Raw genomic sequence first — 14,017 nt, 5'->3', positions numbered from 1 at the left:
TGTTAGATGGCAGAAATTCAGCGCATTAACAATATACTTTTACAGACAGTCGACAGTCGCGATGTAACCTTGCAGATGAAGCTAAACCCATCCTCATCACAGGTCATGGAGGACCACAGACGGACAGAAGGTTAAGGCTTCCACATGTAGCCTACATTCGGCATTAATAGCAGTAATGATGTCAGTCTATCGTGTCCGCCGGCTTAGAAACTAACCCTGATACTCATTTCTATTGGAGATTGAGTAAACCCAAAGCCATGATGAGACAGAAAAGATTAGACCAATGGAGAATTCCAAGAACCCGTTGGAAATCGAACCCGCGTCTTTCCAGATTGCAGCATTTTTCCCAAACCTGAACGCTATCACACACCCAGCCTTGCTGATAAAGCGAGTATGAAAGAAGCCTAGGCACCGGCTTAGCTCAGTTGTTATCGCTCTTGAATACTGATTTGAAGTTGCACTCGGAGGTGAGTTCGATTCCCTCTTGGACTGATTGCCCGGTTGTTTTATTTCGAGGTTTTTCCAGCTGTAAGTTGACGAGCATCAAGTCATTCTATGGCGAATCCTCGGCCTCATCTCACCAAATACCATTTCGTTATCACCAATACCATCGACGCCAAATAACACAGTAGTTGACACAGTGCCATTAAATAATCAAATAAAAAATTAAAATAAGAAATTACTTTCTTTAGTGTAAAAGTAAAATAAATAAAATATGTAAGTAAATAAATAATAAATACGTAAATAATAATAAGTAAATAAACAAATCAATAAATAAATAAATAAATAATAAATAAGTAAATAAGTAGATAAATCAATCAATAAATCAATAAATAATTAACAATAAATACAAAATAAATAAATGAGTAAATAAGTAAATAAATAAATCAATAAGTAAATGAATGAATAAATAAATAAATAATAAAATAAGTAACTAATAAGTAAATACGTAAATACATAAGTAATAAGTAAATAAATCCATAAATAAATGCATATGTGAAGAAATAAATAAGTCAATATGTTAATAAAGAAAGAAGCAAATAAGTAAATAAATCGATAAATAAGTAAATAGATAAATCAACCAATCAATAATAAATAAGTAAATAGATAAATCAATCAATCAGTAATAAATAAATGAGTAAATAAGTAAATAAATCAGCAAATAAATAAATAAGAAAATAAACAAATAAATAAATAAATAATAAAGTAATACGAAAACAAATAAGTAATAAGTAAATAAATCAATCAATAAATGAGCAAATAAATAAATTCAGGAAATATATAAAAATAAATTAATACATTTCTGTCTTTACAGTCTATAGGATGCACGTGTGGATCTTTGAACTCTTGCATAATGTATTTTATTTTTGACTTATTGTAATTTTAATGTATTAATGTATTTTATTGACAATGTCTGTGCATTTGCCTCTGACAATAACGTTTATGTATCTGTCTATCTTATCTATACGTGAAGAAATAAACAAGTCAATAAGTAAACAAATGAATCAATAAGTAAATAAGTAGAATAAAAAATTAGTAAATAAATAAAATAACTAAACAAGTAAATCAATAAGCCAATAAATCTATAAATAAATAAATAAATAAGTAATATGTAAATAAATCAATCAATCAATAAGTAAATTAATAAGTGAATAAATAAATAAGTCAATAAGTAAATGAAGAAAGAAAAGAGTAAATAAGTAACTAAATAAACAAGTAACTAAATAAGTAAATAAATAAGCTAATAAATAGATAAATAATAAATAAATAAGTGAATAAATTGATAAATCAATCAATAAATAAATATTTGAATATACAATTTCTTGAACTCTATTTCACCCGAAAGTACATTAGGGTTATAGTTATAGACTGAGTTTATATTATTATAATGAGAATTCATTTGACGTGGGTAACTCAGTTTTTTTTACTTAAAATTAACATTTACAGTATATCTACTACAATAATTTGAATTATTTACAATTATAACAACATGTTTTTGTGAACACATTGAATAATGGTTTGTCATATATAAATAAATAAATAATACATAAATGAATAAATAAATATGTAAATAAATCACAAATATGTATGTAAATAAATAAGTATATACGTAAATAACTAAGTATATAAGTAAATAAATAAAGAGACTTTTTACTCACTTCACAAACAATGCAGAAGTTCGTACCTTCAAACTGCTGACTGAACCATAGCGAGTAAGCTTACTGCTTCCCAGTAACAGACGGATGTTCGATTTTAGGATGATCGTGCGAGACGAATCCACAGTTACCGCAGTGTAGATTTTCTTCAAGTTCTTCGATTTACCGCGCCATTTTGACTCCAGCATTGGTCTGTAATCGCCATAATATCCGCTCAACACTTCTGATCAGCCTGTGTAGTTTGAAATGGACGGCAGATATGTAATTACAATTAAAATTCAGTGGTGTGATATGTGATTCGTTGAGTTTTTTACATTTTTAATTAGTGATTAATTAGTAATTGGTATATTCCGCTTCTCCCATTTTAATTAAAATCGACTGCACGTACATACGTCAATGAAGCTTACTAACAAACGTGGTAGATTCGGCGTCATATATCATGGAGCTGAAAAGTGGTCGTTGTACATCGGGATTGTCCAGTAATTTTGCAGCAATCAATGACGGAATGTCCGATATTTTAGTGTCATCGTGATGAAGGTAATTCCTGGGAAAACGTGAGCCATTTGGAAAATTCGTGTGGAGTTCCCTAGTACCAGTACGCAGGACCGAAATCAAAATGGTTGTATTCCATGAAATTGTAGATCATTCAGTAAATAAGTTAGAGAAACAACATGGATTCAGTATGCATTCATTTCAGAAACGTCTGTCACTTTTCAATAAATCTCCCATGTACAAGTATACACTTCTCCGATTGCCTTTCTAGCTACAGCCATTCCAGTTGTCATAGATGTTACATTTTTACTATTTTCACAGGGTGTTAAAAAAAAGTATCCAATATTTTAGGAGGTGATAGTACGCATCAAAACAAGGAAAAAATGTCTACTAAACATGAGTCCTACAACACATACTTTCTGAGATCTGAACAGTTGTTCATAGGAAGTGCCCAATGTGACGTCCATTCATGGCAATACATTTTTCTGCCCTACAATATCATATCAGATAAATCATACCGTAGTTGACACCTCTGGCATGGAATAGGCCTACTGATACGTCGCAAGGAATACTGAAAAGAAAAGTTTGGTTGCGGATATGAACGGGGTTTAGCAGAGATGGTGTTGTGAATTTTCGTAATCAGCATGTGTAGGCTGATGAAAATTCCCATGCACTCGAAGAAACAAGACATCAGCACCGATTCTCAATCAACGTAAGGGTAGGCGTTCCTAGCGATAGTTTAAGGGCCATACGTGCTACCACAGAGATTAACTGGGGCTCGTTATCAGGATTTTATAATTAATGTATTGCCTACCTTGCTGGAGTATGTGCCATGTCAGCAAAGACTACAGATGTGGTTGATGCATAATGACACACCAGCACATTTTTTCCGCAATGAGCGTGAACACCTGATGCTGACACTTCAGGACCGCTGGATTGATGGGGGGAGGCCCCACACCTTGGCCTGCTCGTTCCTCAAATCTAAATCCCCTAGACTTTTGGTTATCAATAACAACCAGGTCAATTTCAAAGAGTGCGTGATTCCTTACGCCGAAGTGCAGAAGAATGCATTGCCATGAATGGACGTCACATTGAGCACCTCCTTTGAACAAGTGTTCAGATCTCAGAAAGTATGTGTTGCAGGACTCATGTTTATTATACGATGAAAGAGTAATGGAACGGAGAAAAATTCTCTCTGCATGGAAATATCATATGTACTTTGGTACATTAAAATAATATATATGATATGCGTAAATCACTTCGTGATTTAAGACGGCGCTTATTCCGTCGGATCCCGGCCAACTAGTCATTCATAACGAGTGCACCTCAGCACATGTGTGGACTTCGGTCCTATGTTCATAGACAGCTATGACGTAGTGCAGAGGGCGGCCACTAGAGGGAACCCAAGAGTTGGAACTTAATCAGAGACGATTCTGTCCGACGCCGGGTGGTATCCAGTGTGGCTTAGTGGATAAAGCATCAGCACGTAGAGCTGAAAACCCGGGTTCAAATCCCGCGCCGGAGAGAATTTTTCTCCGATCCATTACTCTTTCATCGTATGATGACGCAGAATATCTGCATGGAAATATCATATGTACTTCGGTACATTAAAATAATATATCATGTTTATTAGACATTTTTTTCTTGTTTTGATGAATACTAGCACCTCCTAAATATTGAATACTTTTTTCTTAACACTTTGAAAATGAAATTACTTTTGTCAACTTTAATTACTCGAATAAATTTAGAAGATCAGTATCATTTTACAGAAAAAAAGTTGTTTCAATAATTTATTATTATTGCAAAAAATAAAGAAAAGTTCCGCCACGGATGTTACAAGATTTGTGAACTCACTTTACACCTTATTAACAAAAAATGTAAAACGTCTCCTTTAACCGAGTCACTAATGAATATCGCCATAAGCATAGTTTCATTTTTGTTCGCATTTATCTGTATAAGGCGTCGAATGGACCTAGAAGCTAACTACTAAAGTACTCCATGTACCAATTAGCGAGTCTCTCTTACATCTCTCGCGAGAGTGATGTACTGTACTTCGTTAAACAAAAATCTGGATCCCAGTACACACCAACCTCCCTGCTTGTTACTGGCCAATAAGGCGGTGCTCCTTGCTGTGAGAACCATTTTCAATATCAGGTTTGCATAGAGAACTTGCAACTTCAATAATATCCTTATCAAAATTTACATCCAAAAGGGGCTATTTGCATGCAGAATGTTGGTGCGTGAATATTTTTTTCCTCTCGCTCCCAGAAAAGCCTTGTAACAATCGTACTGGAGTTTAGATTCTCTAGGTAAAGTTTTGTTACAGTTTACCCTTTTGTGAACGTGCTTGTGTGGTTATATCGTATAGCTTTGTTCCAGTCTATATAATAGTACTATAATATTTGAATATTTTGTTCTTGTTTTTATCAGAGAGACTTGCAGGAACAGTTCACTTACTTGTAATAACTTATTAAAACATAAATTCACTTGTAAGAGCTTATTAAAATATAAATTCATTTGTAGCAGCTTATGAATATATAAATACACTTGTAACAGCTCATTAAAGTACCGGTATAAATTCACTTGTAACAGCTTATTAAAATATAAATTCACTCGTAGCAGCTTATTAATACATAAATACACTTGTAACAGCTCATTGAAGTATAAATTCACTTGTAACAGATTATTAAAATATAAATTCACTTGTAGCAGCTTATTAATACATAAATACACTTGTAACAACTCATTAAAGTATAAATACACTTGTAACAGCTTATTAAAATATAAATGCACTTGTAACAGCTTATTAAAATATAAATTCATTTGTAGCAGCTTATGAATATATAAATACACTTGTAACAGCTCATTAAAGTACCGGTATAAATTCACTTGTAACAGCTTATTAAAATATAAATTCACTCGTAGCAGCTTATTAATACATAAATACACTTGTAACTGCTCATTGAAGTATAAATTCACTTGTAACAGATTATTAAAATATAAATTCACTTGTAGCAGCTTATTAATACATAAATACACTTGTAACACCCCATCAAAGTATAAATTCACTTGTAACAGATTATTAATATATAAATACACTTGTAACAGCTCATTGAAGTATAAATTCACTTGTAACAGATTATTAAAATATAAATTCACTTGTAGCAGCTTATTAATACATAAATACACTTGTAACACCTCATCAAAGTATAAATTCACTTGTAACAGATTATTAATATATAAATACACTTGTAACTGCTCATTGAAGTATAAATTCACTTGTAACAGATTATTAAAATATAAATTCACTTCTAGCAGCTTATTAATACATAAATACACTTGTAACACCTCATCAAAGTATAAATTCACTTGTAACAGATTATTAATATATAAATACACTTGTAACAGCTCATTGAAGTATAAATTCACTTGTAACAGATTATTAAAATATAAATTCACTTGTAGCAGCTTATTAATATATAAATACACTTGTAACACCTCATTAAAGTATAAATTCACTTGTAATAGATTATTAAAATATAAATTCACTTGTAACAGCTTATTAAAATATAAATTCACTTGTAACAGCTTATTAAAATATAAATTCACTTGTAACAGCTTATTAAAATATGAATTCACTTGTAACAGCTTATTAAAATATAACTTCACTTGTAACAGCTTATTAAAATATAAATTCGCTTGTAACAGCTTATTAAAATTTTAAATTCACTTGTAACAACGAATTGAAATATAAATTCACTTGTAACAGCTTATTGAAATTTTAAATTCCCTTGTAACAGCGTATTGAAATATAAATTCACTTGTAACAGCTTATTGAAATTTAAATTCACTTCTTACAGCTTATTAAAATTTTTAATTCACTTGTAACAGCGTATTGAATTATAAATTCACTTGTAACAGCGTATTGAAATATAAATTCACTTGTAACAGCTTATTAAAATTTTAAATTTACTTGTAACAGCGTATTAAAATATAATTTCACTTGTAATAGCTTATTAAAATATAAATTTACTTGTAACAGATTATTAAAATATAAATTCACTTGTAACAGCTTATTAAAATATAAATGCACTTGTAACAGCTTATTAAAATATAAATTCACTTGTAACAGCTTATTAAAATATAAATTCACTTGTAACAGCTTATTAAAATATAAATTCACTTGTAAAAGCGTATTGAAATATAAATTCACTTGAAACAGCTTATTAAAATTTTAAATTCACTTGTAACAACGTATTGAAATATAAATTCACTTGTAACGGCTTATTGAAATTTTAAATTCACTTGTAACAGCGTATTGAAATATAAATTCACTTGTAACAGCTTATTGAAATTTAAATTCATTTCTTACAGCTTATTAAAATTTTTAATTCACTTGTAACAGCGTATTGAAATAAAAATTCACTTGTAACAGCGTATTGAAATATAAATTCACTTGTAACAGCTTATTAAAATTTTAAATTTACTTGTAACAGCGTATTAAAATATAAATTCACTTGTAACAGCTTATTAAAATTTTTAATTTACTTGTAACAGCGTATTAAAATATAATTTCACTTGTAATAGCTTATTAAAATATAAATTCACTTGTAACAGCTTATTAAAATATAAATTTACTTGTAACAGCTTATTAAAATATAAATTCACTTGTAACAGCTTATTAAAATATAAATTCACTTGTAACAGCTTATTAAAATATAAATTCACTTGTAACAGCTTATTAAAATATAAATTCACTTGTAACAGCTTATTAAAATATAAATTCACTTGTAACAGCGTATTGAAATATAAATTCACTTGTAACAGCTTATTAAAATATAAATTCACTTGTAACAGCTTATTAAAATATAAATTCACTTGTAACAGCTTATTAAAATATAAATTCACTTGTAACAGCTTATTAAAATATAAATTCACTTGTAACAGCGTATTGAAATATAAATTCACTTGAAACAGCTTATTAAAATTTAAATTCACTTGCAATAGCGTATTGAAATATAAATTCACTTGTAACAGCTTATTAAAATATAAATTCACTTGTAACAGCTTATTAAAATATAAATTCACTTGTAACAGCTTATTAAAATATAAATTCACTTGAAACAGCTTATTAAAATTTTAAATTCACTTGTAACAACGTATTGAAATATAAATTCACTTGTAACAGCTTATTGAAATTTTAAATTCACTTGTTACAGCGTACTGAAATATAAATTCACTTGTAACAGCTTATTGAAATTTAAATTCACTTGTAACAGCTTATTAAAATTTTAAATTTACTTGTAACAGCGTATTGAAATAAAAATTCACTTGTAACAGCGTATTGAAATATAAATTCACTTGTAACAGCTTATTAAAATTTTAAATTTACTTGTAACAGCGTATTAAAATATAATTTCACTTGTAATAGCTTATTGAAATATAAATTCACTTGTAACAGCTTATTAAAATATAAATTTACTTGTAACAGCTTATTAAAATATAAATTCACTTGTAACAGCTTATTAAAATATAAATTCACTTCAAACAGCTTATTAAAATTTTAAATTCACTTGTAACAACGTATTGAAATATAAATTCACTTGTAACAGCTTATTGAAATTTTAAATTCACTTGTTACAGCGTATTGAAATATAAATTCACTTGTAACAGCTTATTGAAATTTAAATTCACTTGTAACAGCTTATTAAAATTTTAAATTTACTTGTAACAGCGTATTGAAATAAAAATTCACTTGTAACAGCGTATTGAAATATAAATTCACTTGTAACAGCTTATTAAAATTTTTAATTTACTTGTAACAGCGTATTAAAATATAATTTCACTTGTAATAGCTTATTAAAATATAAATTCACTTGTAACAGCTTATTAAAATATAAATTTACTTGTAACAGCTTATTAAAATATAAATTCACTTGTAACAGCTTATTAAAATATAAATTCACTTGTAACAGCTTATTAAAATATAAATTCACTTGTAACAGCTTATTAAAATATAAATTCACTTGTAACAGCTTATTAAAATATAAATTCACTTGTAACAGCGTATTGAAATATAAATTCACTTGTAACAGCTTATTAAAATATAAATTCACTTGTAACAGCTTATTAAAATATAAATTCACTTGTAACAGCTTATTAAAATATAAATTCACTTGTAACAGCTTATTAAAATATAAATTCACTTGTAACAGCGTATTGAAATATAAATTCACTTGAAACAGCTTATTAAAATTTAAATTCACTTGCAATAGCGTATTGAAATATAAATTCACTTATAATAGCGTATTGAAATATAAATTCACTTGTAACAGCTTATTAAAATATAAATTCACTTGTAACAGCGTATTGAAATATAAATTCACTTGTAACAGCTTATTAAAATATAAATTCACTTGTAACAGCTTATTAAAGTATAAATTCACTTGTAACCGCGTATTGAAATATAAATTCACTTGTAACAGCTTATTAAAATTTAAATTCACTTGCAACAGCGTATTGAAATATAAATTCACTTATAACAGCTTATTGAAATATAAATTCGCTTGTAACAGCGGTATTGAAATATAAATTCACTTGTAACAGCTTATTAAAATTTAAATTAACTTGTAACAGCGTATTCAAATATAAATTCACTTTAAAAGCTTATTAAAATGGCAATCATAATCTTCCAACAATATGCAGCACCACCTCACTGGAGCATCTCTGTGTATACAGCATTGAACAACACTCCAAATCTATTGAATTGGACGCAGGCAGCGATACAATAGCATGCCGTTCTCGTTCTCCCGATATTACTCCGTTATATTGTTTTCTTTGGGACTATGTGAAGGACATTGTATATTCCACCAAAGTGACTGACCTCAAAAATTGCATTATGGAAGCGTTCACATTATGGAACCAGTAGCAACTATATCGCACCAAATATGCTACAGAGAACTTGGGCTGAAATTGAGTATCGTTTAGATATTGTTCGTGCTATTGAGGCCTCATGTCGAAACTTACTACTAATTGTTTTTGTGAAATTTTTTAAATTGTACTTTATAATAAATGTGACAAAAATATTCCATTTGGCATAACGGGGGTGTATTGACGCGAACACTAATTTGTAAGTTCTCGCCTGATCTGAACAACCCACCAACCCTTTTATGTTAGTACCGGTATCTTTATTTTAAATATACCCTAAATACTAAAAAGGTGCTTTTAGAAACAAACATAGCCCTCAGGGATTTATACGAGTTCCTGGTTCATTTAGGTGTTTTAGGTCCTGTAAAATTTTAATAAGGTTCCACAGTCTAGTACATAGTCACGAAGCTTGAGGTGATTTTTTGCATTTCTCGCGATGCAATGCTCCAAGCGGTTAGCAACTGAGAGTACTAGGAACAATAGACTATGCGATTGTAGCGATCCTAGTTGCTAGCAACTAAAGTTCAACTGTCATTGGATGCATATTCTCTACGTATTGAGCTTCGTGACTGTATGTACTAGAGTGTGGTGATTCTTTGCACATGAAAGGCAGAGATATCTGAAAAATATACGTCTAGGATGTAGTAAACAAAATAGGTACGGAATTAGAAATACGTTCCCTAGTTATTATACAGAAAATAACTTTTTCCCTGATAAAAAGTTCCAGCCAAACTTGTCTGCCATTTCTCGCCAATATTTAATTCCGACACTGAATAGCCTCTGTAGTTGAAAGTCTAATGGCCAGTTTGTCCAAGTAATGTTTAATTTTGCTTAACGAATGTTAAATTAAGTCTGTTTATTTTTAACGCTTTGTCAATGTATTTTCCATTTGTTCAACATATTTTTGTTTAAGATAACCAACACTTAACTATAACGTCTGTTAGCACTATTTTAACTACTCAACAGCAGTTGGTAATGATTCTACACATGTAAGACAATTTAAATTCTATATTATAGAGTGAGTCATGAAACTTTCATAAAATGACAACCTGTTATAGTAGGCCACGCTCCATAAACAAACAGTTGACAAATGAAAGTTGTAGGTAACGTGCTGAATAATAATTACAAAGTAAGGTTATGTTTCCTTATTGCTATTATGGATACGAAATACGAAAGAAATAAAATAACAGTGATATATTTGAACAGTTCAAAGTATTTTTTAAATGTTATATTACCAGTCATATGCTAAACATTCCCTACAGAGAGATACAAAATATTAATTTCGCAACTTCTGTTCGAACAGCTGTGGAGACATCGGCCATATTTAACTAACCGTTATACGAGTTAACTGCCCGAAATCTTACATTTAAAATTAACAAACTGTTAACAATCTATTAAACCAAACTGGTGTTGAAAACATACAATTTTATTAATTAACAAACTATTTAGAGTTTAACAGTCGTTAAATTTTCTAACAATACTTGGAAAAACCGGCCATTAATAATTAAATATTAACTTCTGTTTCATGACGCAATATACACAACACTTATTTCCTCGGAAACTGCAAACAATTGACTGTTTCTTGCAATCGATTCTGTCAATCGACAATATCATTCGAGAAACAATAGAATTGCTTATTACTTACGTTTCTGAATGTTAATTTTTTCTTTCTTATGTTATTGCTTACGTTCAAATTTGCAATGTTAATTTTGTAGTTTGTTTAGAACTGTAGACAGAGTTCATTTTCTGTGTTCAAAGAAACATTTTCTGTTCAGAGATATGCATGTAAATTAATAGTATAGCAGTGTTGTCATTTGTTTCATTGTTGTTTTGTTTCTGTATTGAGATGCATTGTTTTGTTTCATATTTTATGTTTCAGGTTTTGCTCGAGCAGGCCGCTTCTTACCTCTGTGAACTCTTAAGTGTATTTATTTTTGTTTCTTTTCCAGATACCTGCATTTTAATGAACTCGTGGATATTGAGCCTGATACATTTTCTAATTTACCCTCCTTAGAGCGATTGTAAGTAAGGCAGGATATGAGGAGAGAGAGAGAGAGAGTGAGAGAGATGGAGTGACAGAGAAAACGAGGTCTGTACTTGAGAAACTTGGCTACATCACTCAAAATAGCTTCTAACCCTTTACGGTGACTTTAGAGTAAGTCACACAACCACACAATGTTCTTTTTTTTTCCGGGAGGAATAATAACTGAGAAAGTTTTAGGACTGCTGGCTAATTTCTTACTTCTCTTAAAATGTACTTCATTTTTGCTCCAAGCCTTATCGCAGTATATAGAGGCTGTAAATTTCTAGAAGTAACAAAAACTCTTAGCACAGAAATTGAGATATTTTTCAAGAAGACACCATAGTGCATTCCCACAGTACCGGTAATAATATATTATTTTCTTCTACTGTACTCAAAGGTTTGACACACTTGTCCATTCAGAGAATCTAAATGGTTTTCTTTCCCATGTATTTTAGTTTTAAATCTCAAAACTTCTTCCAAATATAAATTCAGAAGGCAATGTAAGAACAGCTTTATTGTCATTGTACCTCCGAATTTCAAGTAATCCTATTTTGCAATATACAGGGTGTATAAAAATTTTACTGCCAATTTCGTCATATATAGTCGCGACGCTGTTATTCCCGGCGTGACTCCTCTTTGCTTACGTCTTAGGAAGTGAAGGCTCTATAAACTCTAGGTAATTAGTATCGTTCGCCATTTTTGTTCGCCGAGCTACCATACGAGGAATCTATTTGCCACACCGTTAAACATTATCATATCGTAGCTCCTATGATAATAAATCAAACGCATTGTAATTAAGCAAATAATTGTGCGGCAAATAACGTCTTCGTATGCTTTCTGCGAACGCCAACGAAAGAGCCAAAATGGCGGGCGATTATATTAAGTATTCATCGAGTCTTAAGAAATGAATAATGTCTTCATCAGCGAATCACAAGACGTGCACGTTTAAATGTAGCCGACCTGCAACGCGATTGGCTGCCGGAAATTAGAGCGACGGGACTATAGTATGTAAGGTCAATTTAAACCTATGTCCGGAAATGACACACTACTTGACTAGAGTGAGTAAGAGTGGTTAATATGCGGTAAGCCAACCCCTTAAATAGACCTCTCGCAATTCAATCAAAAGAGTTCAGGCTTACATTCTGCGAACCAGAGGTTGATCTCCGGTGCTGACTGGAGTGATATTTGTGGTGGACGGCTATCCATACACGTAATCAGGAATCAAATCCTGGCAAGTCTAAAGTGAAATTTTTAGTGGACGAGGAAAGTATCAGACTATTATTACGATGTACCGAAGTACAAATGATATTTTCCTTGCAGGAATTCTGCGTTATCATATGATGAAGGATGGATAGAACAGAGAAAAATTATCTCCTGCACCAGGACTCGAACCCGGGTTTTCAGCTCTACGTGCTGACGCTTTATCCATTAAAGCCACACCGGATTCCAGTTCCGATGCCGGATCGAATCCCTCAGTTTAAGTTCTATATCTCAGTTTTCCCTTTGGTGGCCTACCCTCATGTACTGTGTCACAGAATTTGTGACAGTAGCAAATTGTCCAACGCACTATGTACAGAGGTGCACTCATTACGAGTGACTAAGTGGCCGGGATCCGACGGGATGAGCGTCGTCTTGAATCGCTGATTACTCACGCATATCATATTAATAATAATAATAATAATAATAATAATAATAATAATAATGATTTATTTAACCTGGCAGAGTTAAGGCCATACGGCCTTCTCTAACACTCAACCAGGAGTAAAACTGCGTTACAAAAACACTACAAATTTACAAAGTACACTACAATTTTACACACAAAACTGAATAAGATAATAACAATAAAATGTAAACAACAAGCAAGTAGAAATCGGACATAATATATAACATACAGAAAGAAAGAAAAAAGCATGATAAAATGTGAACAGCAGGTCAAAATAAATGAGACATACAGAGTATAAAAAATAAGACAATTATTGATAATAATAATCAGGGAAAGGATTTATATGTAAATACATATTTACTTATAAAGCTAATATAATTTATATTTTGCATTATCTTTATGTTTCACAATGTGTAGGGTTGAAAAATCCTACTTTTATTTTCCATATTTTTCCATATTTTAGAGTTTAGTACATATTTTCGTTAATTTCCATATATTTTCCATATTTCATATAAAACAGTCCATATTATATTAGGTTTAACAATAAAACAAAACAAAATTCCATTAACTTTTAAAAATACATTTCAACAATAGAGATTTAAACACATGTTCAGTAATCCCTTTAACATCAGAGTTATTTGAAAATTAGCAGTCCTATCAACAATGGGAAAGTAAGTTACAAAACTGTATTAATTTAATTTAAAATTTTTAACAGACTTCAGTTGTGCAGCTCAACAGTTAAATGCCAGTCAGAGT

The 14,017-nt window shown here is 30.5% G+C and overlaps 1 protein-coding gene across 1 annotated transcript in view; it reads left to right on the top strand.

Moving 5' to 3' along the window:
• Window positions 1–14,017, top strand: part of Pxn (Peroxidasin) — a 216,704-nt gene that overhangs the window by 67,248 nt on the left and 135,439 nt on the right. The window contains exon 4 of the mRNA XM_069845069.1: window positions 11,525–11,596. Coding sequence (XP_069701170.1) covers window positions 11,525–11,596 — 72 coding nt within the window. The remainder of the gene's footprint in view (window positions 1–11,524; window positions 11,597–14,017) is intronic.

This window comes from Periplaneta americana, chromosome 14, assembly GCF_040183065.1.
Source record: "Periplaneta americana isolate PAMFEO1 chromosome 14, P.americana_PAMFEO1_priV1, whole genome shotgun sequence".
Classification (NCBI taxonomy): domain Eukaryota; kingdom Metazoa; phylum Arthropoda; class Insecta; order Blattodea; family Blattidae; genus Periplaneta; species Periplaneta americana.
This window is presented reverse-complemented; position numbering and strand designations above follow the sequence as displayed.